The sequence below is a fragment of the Gobio gobio genome, assembly GCF_949357685.1.
Source record: "Gobio gobio genome assembly, chromosome: 20".
In the NCBI taxonomy this organism is placed as follows: domain Eukaryota; kingdom Metazoa; phylum Chordata; class Actinopteri; order Cypriniformes; family Gobionidae; genus Gobio; species Gobio gobio.
Genome location: NC_137113.1, coordinates 43,971,507 through 43,986,736, shown reverse-complemented (window position 1 = coordinate 43,986,736; position 15,230 = coordinate 43,971,507). Strand labels below are relative to the sequence as shown.

The window sequence follows — 15,230 nt, the reverse complement described above, 5'->3', positions numbered from 1 at the left end:
ATATGCGAGGAGTGTTTTTGGAAACTCATTATTTTCCATCGCTGCTGTTAAAGGGTTAGTTCACCCAAAAATGAAAATTCTGTCATTAATTACTCACCCTCACGTCGTTCGACACCCGTAAGACCTCCGTTCATATTCGGAACACAAATTAAGATATTTTTGTTGAAAGCTGATGCTGAGAAAGGCTTCAGATAGGCCTCCATTGGCATTCAGTACATTTACTCTCCCAAGACCCATAAAAGGCACTCAAAACATCGTTACAAAGTCTATCTCACCACAGTGACTCTACAATAATCTTACGATGCGACGACAATAGTTTTTGTGCGCAAAAAAAATCAAAATAACACCTTTTTCCAACTTGTTCTTGTCTTCCGTGTGCCTCCACGACGCATGCGCGAGAATATGACGCAGATCCGGCGTTCGGACACATGACCCAGAAGCGATTTGTTTACAATCAGAGGAAGACGCGCGTGTCTAAGCTGTTGAATTCTACATTGATCGTGCTTTAGGTCTCGGCGTAGTTCTCAAAATGGGGTTAGAGTGGCATTTCATGGATTCCCGAACCCCGGCGCTACGTCATATTCTCGCGCACACACACACGGAAGACAAGAACAAGTTGGATAAAGGTGTTATTTTGATTTTTTTTTGCGCACAAAAACTATTGTCGTCGCATCGTAAGATTATTGTAGAGTCACTGTGGTGAGATGGACTTTGTAACGACATTTTAAGTGCCTTTTATCGGTCTTGGGAGTATAAGTGTACTGAATGCCAATGGAGGCCTGTCTGAAGCCTTTCTCAGCCATCAGCTTTACACTAAAATATCTTCATTTGTGTTCCGAATATGAACGGAGGTCTTACGGGTGTCCAACGACATGAGGGTGAGTAATTAATGACAGAATTTTCATTTTTGGGTGAACTAACCCTTTAATGACTGATACATAGCAAACTTCACCTTTAAGAAAACTCAGTGTTAGATTTGTAGCATGTAACTGAGACACTGATTCCGTACACTCAGCAGTGGTAAACACACATCCTGTCACCTGGCTCAGTACCAAGCTAAACTGTGCTATTCCATAAACTGGAGGCTGGAGGAGGGGTGGACGGGGTAGAGAGCCAGATATTATATCGTGTGTTAAATCTCATCTAAATTCAGGAGCTATATTCAGAGGCAGCTGTGGCTCTGAGGCTATAGATGAGGCTCTGAGAGGGTGACTGGGGAAGATGCAGAACTTAATCCATCTTCACACGTTCTTTCCTAACGCAACTTTCTATTAAAAGAAGTTTTAAATAAAGTCACCCTTGTAAAAAGGAACTACACTTAAAACGAGTACTTGTGGAAATAAATGAATATACTGAAGTGTGAACTGAACAGACACTTCATTGCATTTTATTTACAAATAAATTCAAATGCATCATCGTTTAATTAGTTTAATTAGTTAATAAGTAGGACTAAAGTACATCTTTATTTGTTGTCTTTGAAATATGTATTGACAAGAACCTGTTAACGGTCACCCCCCTTTTGAAAATATACATGAAGATGCACTATCCAAACTTAAATGGTTGCAATTCAAGAATGCCCTGGAATATAGACATAAGTTTGGTCTCATTTTAAAGAAGACAGTCAGCAGATGTGGAATCAAGTGGAATAACCTCAAAAAATAAAAGTATGAAAAGGTTATGAAAGTTTAAATTGACTGTAAATCAAATGTACTGTACTAAATATTTTATATATTATATAAAATATATATGTTACAAAATAATTTGTACTCTAATATTTCTATCAAATCAAAGCCAAACGTGTTCCAAATTTGAAGTTGATATCACAAAAATTGAAGTTCCCATGAGATTTTGTTTAGGCGCTGTACAACAAAAAGCCACCGGGTGTATTTAGAATTACTATTATTACTGTTGATACTATTATTGATATAAATGTTATTATTATTGATTTTTTTTCTGACAACACTTTTTTTTTTTTTTTCAACACATTATCTTTTTTTTATTTATATATTTTTATTTAGTTATTTATTATTATGTATTATGTGTATGTGTACCGTAGGGATGAAACGATTACCGGTTTCACGATAAACCACGATAAAAATTTAGTGACGGTTAGTAATATCGTATAAAATTTTATTATCATTAAAACCGCGTGTGATTATCACGGTTGTGAAAACTCGCGGTAAATCTTGTCCAGTCAGCGTCAGTCTGGCGCAGCACCGCTGTTTTCTGAATGAGAATAAATGGCAGAAAGCAGTGACAGCACTTGGGGGATTGTTCTGCCTTCTAAAAGGACCAAATCTGAGGCGTGGTCATATTTTGGCTTTTACATAAGTCCTGAGGGAAACTTAATCTAAGATGGTCACCTTGTCTGCAGAACATGCCAGAAGAAAGTCGCTGTAATAGGGAAAACACTTCAAAACTACGAACGCAAGGCAAGTGGACTTTGACCTCAATACCAAACCTACGTCTGGCAAATAATAACGTGAAGCGAACGAACAAATTCAGACAAGACTAGGGTGACATTTAAGGGATAATAATCAGGGTTTGCCATTAACAACCGCCATTTGCGAGTGTAACGTTATTTCGGCTGCACACTAGTCACTCTGGCTGTTGAACTTATAATAGTCTTCTCAAAAGCCATCTGTTATAATCGCGTTGCGCATTATAAGCACTTACACGTGTTTCTATTGAGTTTATGAATGCAATGTCTCTAAATCAGAGGCGTTCAGATTAGCGGAGTTTTGTTCAGAGCGCGCGCGCCGCGCTCACTCGCTGAAATCTGCACTCAGATCAGAGATAAACGAGCGATGTATGCAGGAGATTCATTCATCATACAGTGATTGACTGTTTTTGTTCTATTTCAGCAGCGACAATGGTTTAAAAAAAACACAGCAGAACCACAGCGCATCCATGAGAGCATCTGATATGACTGGCATAACGCAGGCGAATTTAGGGACCGTCTGTAAAGTTACATACAACATTGGTAACGTTATACACGTTTCAAACTTCAATAGCATTTGAAGAGAATGACAGTCATAAAAAGACTGTAAAGTGTTCATCTAGGTGTCAGGTATGATGCACACATTTGGATATTTAATAAAATAAACTGTCAAATCATATGGAAATATGGATATGCATTATTTCACTAGGATACTGTTTGGGCTCTAACACAAAATATGCTAGATTTAAATGTGTCTGATAGAACACTGATGAGAATATTGCTTGGGAATATATTTACAGTGATAATATTAGAGATTATATTTACGACAAATTATTATTATTTATGTGTTATGCGTTGCTATTGATGACGGCCATTAAGGAAGGAAATCCCACAGAATCTAGCTTAAAAAAGTGCTTAGAGCTGCTTTAGTTATTTGTTGTTTGTTGAATTTCAAATATAAAACTAGTTGAAATGTTTTAAGTGTGAGCATCTGTTCTTTTTGAACACTTTCATCTCGTTTGAACAAAACCGTGATAATATTGATAACCGTGATAATTTGGGTCACTATAATCGTGATGTTAAATTTCCATACCGTTTCATCCCTAGTGTACCGGTATGTATGTATGTATGTATATATATATATATAATTTATTTATTCTTTTTGTATGAGTACTAGCCTACTACTGTTGTTATTATCATTATCATTATTATCAATAATATCTATTATTATTATAGATATTACTATTGCCGTCAACACACCTTATCACCATCTTTAGTATCAATATTGTATTATTACTGTTATTATTATTACTGATATTACTGTTGCCGCCATCACAAAATATTATCATTATTATTATACATGCTATTACTATTTAAATACTTCCACTATTACTATTATTATCTGTCATTTCGGCTTATTTTTCATTGCTGTTGTTATTACTGCTGTTTTATTGTTGTTTTTGTGTTTTGTTGTTGTGTTCTGTGTTCACCCTATGTTGTAAGTTTTGCACTCCTAAATAAAAATAAAAATAAAAAAGCCACCGGGTGTCATTGAAATTCCACTGATTTTTTTAATGCAATCTCCTGTAACAAATGCATATATTTTTGTTGGCAGATATAGAACCGTGAGACTCGGACCTTTCCGACGATATGTGTTTTGTCAAGATTAGAAAAAGTTTTTATTATAACGTTTTTAAAATAAATGTTGGAATATGAAACATGACGACGCCCAATAGGGGAGGAGCCGCTTGAAGAATTTAGAGTACCGTTTCCATGGTAAAGCAAAATCCGATTTCAAAACAGTTTTCACAGGATGAATCTTGAGTTCGTAAGCTTTCAAATGATATATAGTTTGTCAACATTAGATCAGGATAAATATAGCATATAATTGTTTTAAACATGCAGTGGCAAATGGGCCCACCGGTGGGTTGTTAACAGGTTTTTTATTTCTATTGAAACTTGTCATGTTTTAAAGAGCACCTATCATGGAATTTTGAAATTTACCTTTCATGTAGTGTGTAACATAGATCTAAGTGAACAAAAACATCCTGTGATAGTTTGAAATATGACAGTGCACCGTATATATAGTTATTTTCTTTCAAAAGTAAGAGTCGACTCGGAGTCATTTTTAAGAATCGTTAGAAGACCGAAGCTTTTTCTCTGACTAGATGACGTCAACTTGTAAAGTTATTTGAATACGATACGCCCACTTATTGCGCTCCAAGACGCCAGTGAAAACTAGAAAACATCATGGCCACGAGACGCTGTGTTCTGAAGTGCCACTCAAAAGCAAACTTTTTTCATCTGCCCAAGGATGAGCATTTGAAGACTAAGTGGCTTGAAGACAAACCATACATCGTCGCGATTGAGTGTTTATTATTAGTCGTCAAATGTATGTTTCGCGATCTCAGGAAGCTTTTATTATGGACTTCTATTATGGCACATGGTTCTTCTTCGTCTGTCTGTACCATATATGGATTACATGTGCACAGAGCGCCCTCCGGCTGCCAGTATGAATTGAAAACAACACGAGACTCAATCGCTCATGATTAGGCTATAACTGCCCATTTTGAGGAAGTATTGAATAAAAAATACTCCTCTGTTTAGAAATTTGACACAGACATATGAGAATCTATCAATATGTCTCCTCATCTGCACACTTTTGAACTAAAAGCCCTGAGGGATGTTGATTTGTCGCGAGTCTTCGTGAGGAGTTTTTTTATGAATGAGATCAGCTGAGGCTCATATTACAATCAAACAGTACCGACGCGGTTTTCATATTCATAACTCCTGACACATATTAACAAATTACTGTCACTATAAGACTTTGATGGGCGTTCCGTTTCCGAGAATATCTGCACAGACTATACCAATCACAACTGACTGGGTCATCGGACCAATCACCGCAGATTAGCGTCACGTAAAGGCGGGGTTTTGAAAAGTGAATCACTAAAGGAATCATTTGAGAATCGCTGTCAAAACAGGTAAAAATAAATGCATATTATAAGAAAACTAAAGTCTTTTTTGTCATTGCATGCATGCAAAACTGTTGTTGGGGACTTCTAAAACAATATTTGGAACATTTTAAATGCCATGATAGGTGCTCTTTAAATATATTTGTAGCTACAACAATGATTTAAAATGTACTTGAACTTTTAATTTGACATTTTTACAAAGTGCACTTTGAAAGTGTACTCTCTTTCCGTGTCCTTTTATTTGATTAATATTATATTATCTGCAAGCACATTTTTTTTAATACAATTTTAAGATTTAAAGTACACTACAAGTGCACATCTCTTCTACAAGGGACATATTTGGAACAACATCAGGGTGAGTAAGTGATATTAATAAATAATTTTGAGTGAGCTATCGCTTTAAGTGTGTGTTTCTTTTCCAGTAATTGCATTTGCATTTATCTGTACTCTGTCAGGGTTCAGGCCAGACTTGCGTATGTGAAGTCAGCACTTCTGTAAATACACTTTACTATGAATAATGTATTAAAGAACGACATGACTGAATTTGTGCTTAATGTTATACACACACACACTGTTAAGACTAAAGCAGAGAATGATGAATCAGGGTAAGAATACCACAGCGTGGACAAAGAAGCACTCATCTGATCAATAACGAATATACCTGGATGAGGATTTTGCCCAGACAGACGGACGGTGTGCTGAGTTCAGCCAGGAACATGACACCCTGGAAGTAATCGCCCTTTCCCTGCCTCCAGAACTGGAAGTGAATGTGAGAGAAAGAGCAAATCTGAACAGATTCTCTGAGTTAACACGCTATCATAAGAGATTGTGGTTCTTTAAAGGAACACGCTGACTTTTTGGGACTTATTCACCGTATCCCCCAATGTTAGATAAGTCCATACATACCATTCTCATCTCCGTGCCTAGCCTAGCTTAGCACAAAGACTGGAGGTAAACGGCTCCAGCTAGCCTACCTCCTACCGCCTAGCCGTTTACCTCCAGTCTTTGTGCTAAGCTAGGCTAGGCACGGAGATGGCACGCATGGAGATGAGAATGGTGTGTATAGACCAATCGACAACCTCCCCCAGTTTCTCTTGAAGCCAATACAGAAGTGACATAAACGGCAATTCATCGACTGGCCACTAGGGACAGGCTCCAGAAGGAGCAGAATCTCATGTTAAAATGCCCAACTTTACAGCAGAATAAAACATGTTTACAGTCTGGTACAAATTGTGGTTTTGATCTATACGGCTAATTTTGCCCTTCATGACGACTGTGAGGGGGGTGAATTTTTTTTATAACTCATTCGTTTGCATTATATAAAGCCTTCAAATTCTGCATAATTAAGGGCGTGGCCACATTGAGTGACAGGTGGATTGCCGTTTTTCTGCTGTCTGTTAGTCATCACGTCACTTCAGCTCCGCCCACGTCCCGCCTTTTTGCCCATTTTCTGTTATCCGGGAGTGACGCGCTACCAAGATGGCAACGGCCATCTCGACCCTACTTTACGCTTCAAAACTGCTCTTCAGAATCCTATGGGCGATGTCACAGACACAACGTCCATATTTTTTTACAGTCTATGGTATAGTAGGGAGGTTAAGTGACTTTTGACTTCAAGTCATGATGCAAAGGTCCCCAATAGGCGTATGAATAGGATATATTTGGGTCTTTTTCTGAACTTTCCCCTAATGGGATTCTTCGGGGCTTTTTTTCCCTTACTCAGGACATATTGAGGATACAAAATCAGTTGAGTTTGATTCTGTTGCAATTTGTTCACCCTTTTTTCCTAAAACGCCTGGACTAGTAGGCTATGTGCTTGCTTCAATAAAAATTAATACAGTTATGATGAAGCTAACTAGTTACTAGCTAGCTACTTATTAGTTATCTAAAACATGTTTCTATTTAATGAGAAAGTCATACGAACCTCAAAGTGTTAACCTGTCACCTCTGACCTTCAACAGCTGTCCTGGTGCAGATGGGATGTGTTGTTGCAGGAGCTGATTTGCTATAGGCTACTCCTGACTGGTCGAAATCTCATGCTACTTAGGACAAATGTAATGTACAGAAGTAGCTGCACTGCTTAAATACAAAATTAAAGTTTTTGAAGGAAAATATAAGTAAAGTCACTCTGACGACAATTTTTATGTGAAATGTGCATATTTACCCCCAATTGTCATGGTATGGGGAACATTTTTGTTTTTTTAAACTTGAAACCAATATTATTGGATTCCCTGACCCCAAAAATGTACACTTTGACACCAAATTTGTCATTATAGCGATAACAGAAGCAAAGACATGGGCTCTAGAGTATTTTCGGCGCATTGGCGGCCATTTTTTGGGGAAAAAAACGGTTTATTTCTGATACAAAGTGTAATCTCACTTGTGTCTTAGGATAAATGTATTTGTATGACCCTAAGGTACTTCCATACCAAAGGCGACCTTTGCATCATGACTTGAAGTCAAAGGCCTATTTTTTGGGCTTAACCTCCCTTATAGTATGGACTTATCTAACTCTGGGGGATACGGTGAAAGTCCCCAAAACTCGGCGTGTTCCTTTAAAACACCGCCTCCGTGATGACAATTACCACAGAGATGGGGAAGCACGCGGTGACCATAACCACGTGATGTAAGACCATGAGGAACTCCCGGCGGAGATAGCCAGTGACCGCCGTGGCCTTGGATTTGGAGCCATTGTCCACCTCGTGCCCTTTGACCTGGAGCTTGTGCCAGTAACACAGGAACATGGCGTAGATGTCATACACAAAGTACGGCACAGCAAACAAAATGTAGGAGCAGGTCAGCCAGTGTCTGAGAAAGAAAAACACAGAGACCGATGGACTGAGAACAGGTCAGGGAAAGGACACGGGTCAATAACTTAGGAAAGGGCTTTCCGAACTTTGTGAAGACCTTTTTCCCCCTTTTTTGATGTATATTTTAATATTTTTACTGGTGGCTAAATTAAATAATTGGCTTGTCTCATTTATAATAATTAATCATTATAATAATTGATTTATCTCATTGTACTGAAGTCAAAATAATTATTAAAATATTATACGTAAAATATGAAATTAATATTGTCAATTGCCCCATGATTTAGTGTATATGCTATAAAACCCATTCAAATATTAGCTTTTCTAGCAGTGTACATTTAAAATGAGTAAATGTGATACATTGTAGTTTGTCAAATATACATTACCATATACAAAAGTTCATGGTCGGCAAGATTTTTAATGTCTCTAATGCATTTATTTGATAAAAAATACAGTAAAAAAGTAATATTGTGAAATAATATTAAAACAATCTATATTTAATAATTATATATACCATTAATATAAAAAACCTTACCAAAACATTTAAATGGTTGTGTATTCAAATAAATCTGATTACTTTTTTCTGTATTTTTATTGAATTTATACGGCCAGATCATGTTAGTCATAAGTTCATCTCACTGCACATAAACACTCATAATTGTGTGTATATGCTTTTAAGCAGACCAACAAAAATACATCAACAAATCAATTCTTATTACATCTTGTACTAAAACTACATCTGTTCTGATTAAGATTTGTTATAAACTGATTTCATGTCCCAAAAAGTGATGAGTGTTGCACCTACTGGTCCTCAATGATGTCCTGACAGGATGTGGAGATGATGTAACCTGCCGTAGAAGCCATAATAGCCTGGATGGATGACACCAACCTTGAAAATATAACAAAACAAGTACAGCCAGTCTTCAATGTGTTCTCACGTTTCTCAACATTGTCCAGTGGAGACTGATACACACTATATTGCCGAAAGTTTTGGGACGCCTGCCTTTACATGCACATGAACTTTAATGACATCCCATTCTTAATCCGTAGGGTTTAATATGGAGTTGGCCCACCCTTTGCAGCTCTAACAGCTTCAGCTCTTCTGGGAAGGCTTTCCACAAGGTTTAGGAGTGTGTTTATGGGAATTTTTGACCATTCTTCTAGAAGCGCATTTGTACGGTCAGGCACTGATGTCGGACGAGAAGGCTCTCAGTCTCCACGCTAATTCATCCCAAAGGTGTTCAATCAGGTTGAGGTCAGGACTTCACATCAAACTCGCTCATCCATGTCTTTATGGAGCGACGCTTTGTGCACTGGTCAGTCATGTTGAAACAGGAAGGCCATCCCCAAACTGTTCCCACAAAGTTGGGAGCATGAAATTGTGCAAATTGTCTTGGTATGCTGAAGCATTAAGAGTTCCTTTCACTGGAACTAAGAGGCCAAGCCCAACCCCTGAAAAACAACCCCAGACCATAACCCCCCCTCCACCAAACTTTACACTTGACACAATGCAGTCAGGCAAGTCCCGTTCTCCTGGCAACCGCCAAACCCAGACTCGTCCATTGGATTGCGAGTCAGAGAAGCATGATTGGTCACTCCAGGGAACACGTCTCACTGCTCTGGAGTCCAGTGGCGGCGTGCTTTACCCCACTGCATCCCGCGCTTTGCATTGCACTTGGTGAAGGCTTGGATGAGCTGCTCGGCCATGGAAACCCATCCCATGAAGCTCTACACACTGTTCTTGAGCTCATCTGAAGGCCACACAAAGTTTGGAGGTCTGTAACTATTGACTCTACAGAAAGTTGGCAACTTCTGCGCACTGTGACCCTCAGCATGTGCTGACCCCGCTCTGTGATTTTGGAAGTGATTTGAACACCTGAATTCAATGATTTGGAGGGGTGTCTCAATACTTTTGGCAATATAGTGTATATGTGTGTGTGTGTGTGTGTGTGTGTGTGTGTGTGTGTGTGTGTGTGTGTGTGTGTGTGTGTGTGTGTGTGTGTGTGTGTGTGTGTGTGTGTGTGTGTGTGTGTGTGTGTGTGTGTGTGTGTGTGTGTTGTACAAAAGTTATTGACAATCTTTTTATTCATCCAAAGACTGTTTGGTTGCAAAAAATTTGAAACATTCCTAACTACTCATGGCCAAACATAAGCTATTTAAAGAGGACCTTTTATGCTTTTTTACAAGTTCATCTTTCTTTAGTGTTTATTGTTGCTGTCTGAACATGAAAAACATCTTAGGGCGTTTTCACACCTGAAAGTCCGCACCAAGGTCCGAACCGAAGTTCACGTTTTGATACATTTGATACTTTCGGTTAGTTTTGGTTTGGTTTCACATTGCAATTATGTGAGCGAACTAAAGAACTTTACATGACACACTTGCGTCCACTCGTCATCTATGTGGGCGGCATCTGTACATTGATTGGTTTGTAAACGGACGTGCGTCTGACGTCAGCGTCTTTGACAAGAGTGAATGAACGGACCACTGATATAGATCAGTGGAACGGACGCATATCGTTGCCACTATTGAACAGTGCAGTGCGCATTGCTTGACTATTTTCTTTTCGTCACGTTTAAAAGTGGACATTTCATGCTTTCTATACACATATTTCTCATGTTTGTGAGGCAAGTAGCTGCTGAGTTTCGGTTTATTTGAGACGCGCTCAAGTTCATTTGCAAAGCATGTGATCGCTCCAGCGATTATTGTCTGCTATAGACTATTTGCTTCTTATTTATTAAATCCGGGTAATTATCTGATGAAACATTGATTAAAATAAAGATACAATTTATATAAAACGAAATTCACATTAAAGAAATGCTTCTTGTCATGCAAAATTTCATTCAAAATCATTTCTGACCTTCTGTCTTCTGACATATTGCGCATCTTTTCACTTTTCATAATCAATGTAGCCTAGATTGAATTTAAAAATAACATTATAATATTTAAACATAAACAGGAACTTCCTGTAAATGGTCTGAAAGTACGACCCATACAGAAAATGCTTTCAGACTAGAAACGAACCGAACCTTTGTTGAGTTTGATCCGGACTGAGACGACCTCTTTTCGTCTGACCAAATGTCGTCTGTTTGGTCCGGACCGTGGTACGGGGGAGGTTTCACACCTGTAATTTTGATCCGGACCAAACTGAAAAGTCGGAAAATCCGGACCAAACAAGGTAGGTGTGAAAACGCCCTTAATCTCTATATCAGTGTCACTGTTTCTGAACTCCCTGAAACACCCCCTTTGTAGTCTTGAGTTTTCTTTTGGGATCGAACACGACACACTATTCCTCATTTAAATAATTCCCACCAAATAAAGGGGCGGGGCCTGGTTAAGTTAGTTCATAGTGTGTTGAAACTGGTGATTTTGGTCAGGGGCAGGACATTTCCCAAACACGGTTGTAGCAGTTGACCAATCACAAGACACTGGTCCAGCTGACCAATCAGAGCACATTGTGCTTTTCAGAAGGAGGGGCTTCATAGAGAACTAACTAAACAGAGTGTTACTGACAGACTGGGAAGAGAGGAGCTGCAACAATGTGTAATATGTGAAAACCTATTCTAGTATATCCCAAAGACTTTGCATAATAGGTCCTCTTTAACCAAGTTTTTACCTGGCTGAAACGATTACGGCATCGCCCTCATTCCACCGCAGTCCAGGGATGGATTTGAGACACTTCTTGGACAACAGGAAAAGGCCCGGGAAGAACACAGACCCTGCCGCTAAGATGGACAACATGGTCCCTCGTGGGTGAACTCTGATAATACTGTGTTCAAAAAAGCCCTCCGCAGATCACCCGTCCGGCTCCCCCGTCTGTAACAAAATGCAGCGAGGAACTGAAAACTAACAAATGACTAAAGCAACATTTTCAAAGTAGCTTATAAAATGGAAACGGTAATTATAAAGAACAGCTCTTATCTCAAACAAGGAGGGGAAAATGGATTCTCTTGAGTCTGAATTATGTTGCATAAACCAAGTTATTATGTACGCCCCATATGGTTCCACATGTGGCCAGTCACAAGCAACAGGAGTCTAACACACGCAAACCAAGTCACATGTCACTGGCAGAACTAATGTTCAGAGTCAATAATATCCTGCATTTTTTTGCCCTGAATTACCCATGCCCTGTATTAATATAACACAACCTTATGTTAATGATGACGGACAGCGAACATTCAAAGTACACATTCAATACATTTTAAATCGAACATATTAAAACACATTAACAATAACATTAACAATATAAATTCATTACATATTAAATTACCTATGATAGCTGGCATGCGAGAGTGCATACTTCTACTCTTCAAACTATTTTATTTAGTGTTACTGTAGTAACAAGAATACAAATATTTTGAATAATAACAGTAAAATGGAAATCAGAAAAATGCATTAGAAAATACATAATGTAGTTTTTTGTTAATATTGTTATTTATGATGTTAGTAAGCGGAAATTGCATACATATTTATGAATATATATTAAGTTAATAAATACAAATAAATATGAAATAATGAATTATATTATTATAACAAATAATTATATAATTTTTAAAAACTGCAATAGTGCAATATTTTATAAAATACATTATAAATATTATATATATATTGATGAGTTAATATAAATATATTTATAAAAAAGTGCATACAAATAAAACAACGTATATTATTACATAAATATTTAGACATAATAATTATATAGAATCTTTTAAAAGCAGTGCCATAATGCAATAATATTTGATAGAATAAATATGATGCCTATTATTGCATACATATATTTCTGAAAAGCCAGTAAATTATTAAAATATAAATATTATAAATTAATATACAGTATATTTATAAAAAGTTAATAAAAACACATAGTGTGTATTATTACATACATATTTATAAATGTATCGTTAATATAAATTAACATTCTTTATAATATTTATACATAATAACTATATAGAATGTTTAAAAAGCAATGCCATAATGCAATATTTTATAGAATATATAATGCATATTATAACACACACACAGATATATATTTAATGATTTATATGCCAGTAACTTTTAAAAATATTAATAACATAAATTAATATAAATATATTTATAAAGGTTAATAATAAAAATACATATTGTGTATTATATAAAATATACATGTATTAGGTTCATATCAATGATATTGATATCATATCAATAAATTATTAGCATTAATTATAATATTTAAACATAAATATTATGCCATGATGCAATAATATTTGATATATAATATTATATATATATATATATATATATATATATATATATATATATATATATATATATATATATATATATATATACATACATACATACACACACACACACACTTTTTCCACGTTCTTCCCTTTCATATTTTAATAATTTACTGCCAGTAAATTATTAAAATATGAAAGGGAAGAACGTGGAAAATGCCCCAGAAAACAAGTGATGAGTGAATAGTGTTTGACAGACCCCTATTGTTGTCCAAAACAAAGGATGGGACTTGCATCCCAACATCATCCTCATCCCTAACGCCGTCGGCCATCCATCAAACCCCCGCATGTAGTTCTCTTCATTAAAGCAGCTAGAATTAATATTATTTTAGAGGAACGTTTATCATTTAAGACTAGTCTACAGTTCGTACATCAGCTGATGTAAATGCACGTGGATCCCAGCTAAGGTTCAGACCAAAATGCGCAATGCGCTATCATGTTATCACACAAAAACCCCGCAGGTTTAAGAAGAAAAGTAGCAGCACGTTGACTCAAATCAATCTAACGTAACATACAAAATGTCCGACCACTCTTTAACTCAAAACATTACGAGGTGACAAACGTCTATATCGGCGTTCCACTCCCGAAACGACACGTTATTGGCTGATGGAAGACAATGCTCGTGCATTCGCCTGACATAACGGACAATAACGGTCGCTTGAATTTGAATAGGCCGTGATGACCTGCCAAACTAACAATCATAATTTGCGACATGTTCTGAATGACAAAATGAATGAAGCGAGATGGATGAACATACGTGACGGTTAGCGGCCTGTCGACCCTCGCGTCCTCGTGGAAGCAAATAGCGAAGAGCGGGTGCATGTTTTGTCTACTGACATGGTTTGTGGTGTATATTTGCAGTGTCTTTGAGGTAAATAAGTCTGGAGGAGAAGCTCCGTTCTTTTGTTCAGTCCGCGTGTCGGAAATCTCCCGACGTCGCTTGAATTTCTCGGTTGAGTTCCCGTGAGACGATGTTTTAGCCACACAGACCGCGACTCCTCCAAAGTGGTGAGATAAAGTCCGTTATCAAGCCTGATGTTATGCTACATTATCGATTCTCACACAGAGGACAGCAGTGCGATAGCAGCACTGCTGCAGCGCGCGCGTCCATCACCATCCGCACTGCTTCCATTACCCAAATAAATCAACCGGCTCCTGATCAATAACGCATCGCGCTAACTTCCCGAACCGCGCAGGACCCCGATGCTTTCTCTAGTGTCGACCTTTCCACCCATACGCCGTTGTTATGTAGGTCAGTGGAGTGCTCGAGAGCACCGTCGGACCATCTGAGGTGCGGATTTCACGCTCGTGTTGTGACAAAAACAATGAGCGGAACGGAGAGTTCGTCCCTCCGGAGAACAAAATGAGAACGCATGTGGGATCTGCTAATTGTTTGTTAGAGGATTCAGGCAATTCTGTGGGGAAAAACGACTAAAAACGTCAGTAAGCAATCCCTCGAGTCGAAATGTATCCAAAACTGTTACCATACTAATGGAAGCATTTGTGTTTTTATATCATGCGACGTTAACACAGTCAACATGTGTGTGGTTTGTCAGTTATGGGCACTTAAAAAGTTAATCTTTCATTATGTGTTCAGGGTTGGGACGGTTAGATTTCACTACAGATTACAAAATACATGCTTTAAAAGGTAATGTAATATAAATACTTTGGAATACTAATAAGGCATGTGGACCACCAAACATAGGACTTATTGTTTGAAACAACATCAGTT

At 37.6% G+C, this 15,230-nt stretch overlaps 1 protein-coding gene across 3 annotated transcripts in view; it reads right to left on the bottom strand.

Annotated features, from left to right (window-relative positions):
- The window catches only part of tlcd3bb (TLC domain containing 3Bb), a 31,355-nt gene extending 16,480 nt beyond the window's left edge, over positions 1–14,875 (bottom strand). Inside the window, exons 1-5 of one of the 3 annotated variants that reach the window (XM_079801641.1) lie at positions 14,256–14,875; positions 11,839–12,038; positions 9,031–9,114; positions 8,001–8,223; positions 6,077–6,172 (exon numbers count right to left, since the gene is read on the bottom strand). In XM_079801641.1, coding sequence (XP_079657767.1) covers positions 6,077–6,172; positions 8,001–8,223; positions 9,031–9,114; positions 11,839–11,963 — 528 coding nt within the window. In that variant the 5' untranslated portion in view covers positions 11,964–12,038; positions 14,256–14,875. The remainder of the gene's footprint in view (positions 1–6,076; positions 6,173–8,000; positions 8,224–9,030; positions 9,115–11,838; positions 12,039–14,255) is intronic. The other 2 variants (XM_079801639.1, XM_079801640.1) reach the window with 2 other exon arrangements.
- Positions 14,876–15,230: the final 355 nt, after the last annotated feature.